At 33.3% G+C, this 6,098-nt stretch overlaps 1 protein-coding gene across 1 annotated transcript; it reads left to right on the top strand.

The window, feature by feature from the left end:
• Positions 1 to 324: 324 nt before the first annotated feature.
• On the top strand, positions 325 to 5,305 carry MUC19 (mucin 19, oligomeric). Its single transcript, XM_035002910.1, has 7 exons — positions 325 to 366; positions 453 to 615; positions 954 to 991; positions 2,365 to 2,475; positions 3,673 to 3,712; positions 4,361 to 4,469; positions 5,122 to 5,305. Exons 1-7 carry the CDS (start codon positions 325 to 327, stop codon positions 5,303 to 5,305), a joined length of 687 nt encoding a protein of 228 aa, XP_034858801.1.
• Positions 5,306 to 6,098: the final 793 nt, after the last annotated feature.

The raw sequence follows: 6,098 nt of genomic DNA, 5'->3' as shown, positions 1-6,098 counted from the left end.
GACTTGTAGGATTATGGTGGTAGAAGTCAGACCACAAAATAGTAAGTAAAACAGTAGTCATAAGATTTATTGACCATTCCCAGCAGAAATTAATAATTATCCTATGCTGGGATTGTAAAATAGGAAATATATCTATACTCATTAGAGACTGTTTATTCAAGTAAGTGGATGTAATCACAGGTTTATCCACCTTAAGACACCATACAATTCTCCGTAATTCTGTTTCTGAAACTCTAGTCCCAGTTACAGTATTGGAAACCTGGTAGTTATCTACATATAGCAGATGGTTCTGTTTTGCCAAATTTAATTAGCATTTATCATCTCATGTTAACAGTTTGTCATGGTCCACTGGGAGAAGAGAAATCTGTAAGTACAACTTTTCTCTACTTTAATCCAAATTTCCTGTCATTCCTGTATTTGAATAGAAGTCTAAACTTGGTTTGTGTCTGTAGCCTGGAGAGGAATGGACTGCCAATTGTCACACATGCACCTGTACTGATGCAAATGCTGTGGACTGTAACCTCAAAGAGTGCCCTTCTGCACCCACATGCAAAACTGGAGAGAGACTTGTAAAGTTCCGAGATAATGACACCTGCTGTGAAATCGGATATTGTGGTGTGTATTCACAATACATTATTTGAATTGAATAGTTGTTTACTTATTCATGTATTCAAGAGATATTTATTGAGCTTCTAATATGTGTCAACTCTATGCTAGATGGGTGTGATCAATAAAACAGAATCGTACTTGCCTTCTTAAAGCTCACTATCTTTGGAGTGGAGGAAACCCAGAATTAACAATTATGAATATAATCAGATTAAAAGGAGATGATGGTGTTGTGGGAAGAAACATTTTAATCGGTGGATAAATATGATCCCATATACAGTTTCTGGTTTATAAATAAAAACAGAATTATGTTTATTTTCGGATAAAATAATGTATTTATTTTTCAGAACCAAGAACTTGTTTGTTTAACAGAATTGATTATGAGGTAAGGCCATTTTTACTTTAAAATATTTTTATTTGCATAATTATGAATAAATGGCAGGCTCTTATAGAAAATTCATAGGTAATGGTGGAGCAGAATCTGTTCATTTTTTTTCTCCTATATTCATTTCAAAAGGAGCATCAAATGTAATACTCAGCATGGCTCAGTTCAAAGGGGGAAAATATACTTAATCATTAACTACCTAACTTCTGAATAAAATTTCCCAGGGGTCTGACCAGATGGAGAAGGCACACTCTGTGACATTCAAATCAATGAACAGAGTTGAACTGTAATTATAACCAGAAAGATCAGATGGCCAAACTGTCAGAGATCAAATGAAAAACCCCCAAAGACTAGAACCCCATTATGTGAATATAGCAACACATATATTCAGGGCTGGATTTTGACAACTGATTTGGCATTTTGGAAAGTAATTTAGCTTTTTAGAAAAAGTACCAAGAAGTCATAAAACCCAGATGGTTCTCATATTGACAATACATTTGAACTGGTGATACTAAGTATTAAAAAAGTCTAAAATAAAATCTATGCAGTATGTTAAGAAATATATAAAACAGAGCCAATGAGAGTTTTAGCTCAATAACTTATTTATCACACTGAAATTCCTGTCTGGGTTTCTATATTTTTAGTTTCCAAAGGTGATAGTGACTTGAGAATCTGTGCTAGTTTTTAAAAATAAAATACGATGATGTTTAAAGAACAAAAGGAAAGTTTTACCTCTAACCATTTATATGCAAAATAGTTAAAATAACAAAATTCCAGTTTACTAGAAAGTTGATTTTGCAGTTTGAAATACGATTTCCCAAACTGGAGTTTGAATTTTGAACATAAATTATTTTTAAAGCAATCCAGAGAACTTTAAAAGTATAGGAACACAAGCAGAAGTAGGAACACAAGCAGAAGCAGAAGCCAAAGTAGGATGTCTTGTGGGATTGTCATTTGTGGTAATCTGATAAAACTATTTTGTACCATTTTTTTCTACTTAGATTTTTTGTTTTCCCTCAAACTTAGAGCATAACAATTGGTTGATTGACTGCTCACCATAAAATAACCTTTCTTGAAATACTTGAAAAATAGAGTAACTGAGTAGGTGAATACAGTGAGTATGTGGATCTTCATTTAAGGATTGGGAATCTTGACACATTCTGTGCTCTCAAGGAGTCACACAGGCTTATTCATGGAAGGAGAAATCTTTTAATCCACTTTTTCTTAAATATTAATTAATGACTGAAAGCATCTTTGGAAATTCATTGAACATTATGAATTTGAATTTTTTTTTTTTACAGATTTTATTTTCAACCTCAAAAAGAAATCAAGGTGAATAATTACTTTGTTCTCTCTTCCTCCCTGCTTCTCAGATTGGTGCTTCATTTGATGATCCCAACAACCCATGCATCTCCTATTCCTGCTACGACACTGGTTTCGTTGCAGTGGTCCAAGACTGCCCAAAGCAGACCTGGTGTCCAGAAGTAAGTCATCTTCTTAAGTAATGATCAACAACATCCACTTCTTATAAACACAAGCTATCTTCTTTCTCATTTAGAAAAGTATGTGTCTGGCCAACAGACATAAATTTCTTGTGGACTCCATTCCAGATATGTTTCACACCTTTTATTGCCAAGTATATTTTTCATATCAAAGTTATATTTGCAGGCTCTATAAAACTTAATTTAGTGCTATTCTGGAAAAAGTAAGTTACTTTAGAAGGCATTTTACCATTTTTAAATAAACAAACAAAACTTTTTTTTTCCAAGGCTCATGGATTCCAGTTAATCTTTTTCTTTTTAAAGATTTTATTTATTAGAGAGAGAGCACAAGCAGGGGAGAAGCAGGCAGAGGGAGAGGGGGAAGCAGGCTTCCCCCCCGAGCAGGGACCCCGATGTGGGACTCGATCCTAGGACTCAGGGATCATGACCCCAGACACAGGCAGATGCTTAACCGACTGGGCCACCCCGGCATGGTTAATCATTTTTAATAAAAATGCAAACTTTTCATAAAATCACATATAAGTTTACTGTTCAGAACTTTCCTTGTAACACAGTCTTCATTTTTACCCTCCCCCCCACAATATGGTGAGGCTTTTGTATTGATAAATGCTGTTTTAATCTTGTTTTAATTAAATTAATTAGTTAATATAATAATAAATGCTCACAATTTATGGTTCACAGTTAGCTAATTTTTCTTTCTGAAGATATAATTGATAAAATAGCTTAAAGTTTGATTTCAGAACTCTAATTTTGGATTTAAGCATTTATTGAGTTTTTACTTTGAGACATTGATAGGTATGAGATTATAATAATATGTAAGATAAAAATCCTTTCTATTAGAAACTTACAGTGTCTAGTTGTAATATTATTATTAAAGTATTGTTCAATTAAAATAAGGGAGGGGTAACTTTTTTACCTTTTTGCATGTTATTTTAAAGATGAATTTAGTTTAAATATTTTTTCCCTTTCTACCCACTATTGAAAAATTTTAGTGCAAATATTCAGACTCATTTTTATTACTATGCTCTTTCATCTATGCTTCCTGGATCTGAGATCAGCATGTTTATCTGCTCCATTTTCCCCTTTGTAATGTTAGTACAGTAAGTTAAGAAATGTTATATTATTTGTACAAAAATACAGACTTTTTAAGTCTTTTTTCTATTTCTCTTGCCCTTATAGGAAGACAGAGTCTATGATTCAAAAAAATGTTGCTATACATGTAAGTAGTATTAAGCTCCACATGTAGAGGAAATGTCAACTGTTGACAAAAATTTAGTGTTTGTTTAAAACAAAATGGCAGATCATTAATAGAAAGCCTCCTATGTTTTTAACATAACAGGTTATCTAACCCATATGTATAAACTAATAGATACTGGTACATAACGTAGTTACTTTTCATGTTGATTGAAACATTCTTCCCAGTAAAAACCAATGATGTTTATAAGAGAGAAATTTAATTTTCATGAAAAAAAATGTAGTTTGCTCTCCTAATGTTAGCAGGTTGTGTTGTAAATTGATATATTAGATCATTAGGATGATCAAAAAGGAGAAATGGATGTCAAAAACAATCGATTCCCTTCATCTTCCCTTCCCTCCCCCTTCTTCCCTCCTCCTTTCTCCCTTGTCCCCTCCCTCCTCCTCCTCCTATGATAGGAATGATAGCAATAATAAAAAGATAACATTTATTAAAGGCAATTATTGAATATTAACTGGGTACCTTGTGCTGGGTGCTGAGGCAGTTAATTCCTTCAACAATGCTGTGAAGTATTTTTTTGTTGTTATTCTCTACTTAAGGTTAAGAAAACTGAGACTTAGCAATTGTTAATGTTAAACCTCATTTGTGACTCTGTTATCCATTTTGTTTTAGGTAAGACTAATTGTAGATCTTCACCCGTGAATGTGAATATTAAGTACAATGGTTGCCAGAAAAGAATCAAGATGACAAGATGTCTAGGGGAATGCAAGAAGACTGTCCAGTGAGTTTTTCTTTGAATGTGTACTGTGCATTAATTTTGTAACATTGTGGAGGAAATTAAGCTTATTAAACATTACATGGAACATTTTTTACATGACAGCTAATTATCAAGACCTGATAAAACAAATATCTAAAATATTAAGATCTGACAAACATTTTCGACAGTGATGAATCATTTTAAAGTAGTTTTCTAAATAAAACAAACATAATATGTTCATGACAAATGTATTTATTTTCACAGTGATTACCCTTAAGCAAGTACTCTTGCTAAAAGTGTGTTTCTAAACCATCACTTGCATGTTAGACATAATATATATATTTTTTCCTTCATGGACACTTTCATGTACAGATTAATATATGGAGAATAATAATTTGGCATGAAATTTAAGAATATGTTTATATTTCTGCACCATAATGCTCTAATTATGAGCTTTTACATTTCCATTTTGGATTTATTTATTTTGGTCTTACATACTAATATCACTGATCCACATCAGAAGTTCATGATGAGGGGGAAATGCAAGGTGTAGGAAAAGAATAAATTGGTTGGAAGGATTGCTAAATCACTTCAACAATTATAATTTGAGCACTGATGTCAATTTGCTTCAGAAGATATCCCAAAAATATTTATTGCTGAATTTTATTTTCCTTAGGTACAATTATACACTCTTTAAGTTGACAAATTCATGCCTTTGCTGCCGAGAAGATAACTACGAGTTCCGAGAAGTTGCTCTTAACTGTCCTGATGGCAGTACAATACCCTACAGATATAGGCACGTCACAACGTGTTCTTGCTTAGACATGTGCCAACAATCTGTAACCCCACCAGTCAGTTAACACTATTATAACCTTTCCGGGTAGAACAAGCCAGCTATTTATTTTTTAATTGAACAAAAATGATCACTAAAGAGAATAACTAAACATTTGTATCTCACTCAAAAAGTGAGTTCTCATTATGAGGCATTTTTTTCTCTTGTTGACTGGATCTGAAAAATAAATACAACTTTGCAAGCAATTATTGAGCATATGTTTTTATTGATAGCCATAAGAATGCTACACCTCAAGGAGAAACTGGAGTCATATCATGGCTTTCCAATATATTCTTCTACTCTTTATCTCGTGAGGAGGACATTATCCTCTTTCGTCCTTTCCCTTCACAGCTAGACTTATTGAAACTAAGGTTTTGTTCTCTTTCCTCACTTTTCTATGCCAGTTACATCACCCTTTCATTCTATGACAACTTCTCTTCTTAGAACACCAACTTCTCTTCTTAGAACGCCTTATAATTCTTGAAGTAGGGTCTGATGCCATTTTCACTCTTTGTTTCTTGAAACATTTTTCTTGCTGTTTCTGTGGCATCATTTTTAATAGTGTTCCTACATTTGTGGACACCTTCGCTGTTGTCAGTCCTTGAGATCCCAGTTCTCCAAAGTTCCATCCTGTTTATCTTCTCATATTACTCAGGCTCCTTGGATGATTTCACTGACACAGGTAGATGTGTTTATATACTGAGGATTTCCAATCTGTGTCTCTAACCCCAAGCTCTTCTCTGAGTTACAGACACATTGATACAACTCTGAATTTACACCTATAACTGGATGTTCTATAGCTACCACAAACTTGATAAGAC

This window comes from Mirounga leonina, unplaced genomic scaffold, assembly GCF_011800145.1.
Source record: "Mirounga leonina isolate KUSES-001 unplaced genomic scaffold, KU_Mleo_1.0 Mir_126, whole genome shotgun sequence".
Classification (NCBI taxonomy): Eukaryota; Metazoa; Chordata; class Mammalia; order Carnivora; family Phocidae; genus Mirounga; species Mirounga leonina.
This window is presented reverse-complemented; position numbering and strand designations above follow the sequence as displayed.

Excerpts from the sequence above, each read along its gene's own strand:
- MUC19 (XM_035002910.1), top strand. The coding sequence starts at position 325 with ATGTTAACAGTTTGTCATGGTCCACTGGGAGAAGAGAAATCT. Across the intron at positions 3,713-4,360 it reads AAAAAAATGTTGCTATACAT|GTAAGACTAATTGTAGATCT; the intron begins GTAAGTAGTATT and ends ATTTTGTTTTAG. Across the intron at positions 4,470-5,121 it reads GAATGCAAGAAGACTGTCCA|GTACAATTATACACTCTTTA; the intron begins GTGAGTTTTTCT and ends TATTTTCCTTAG.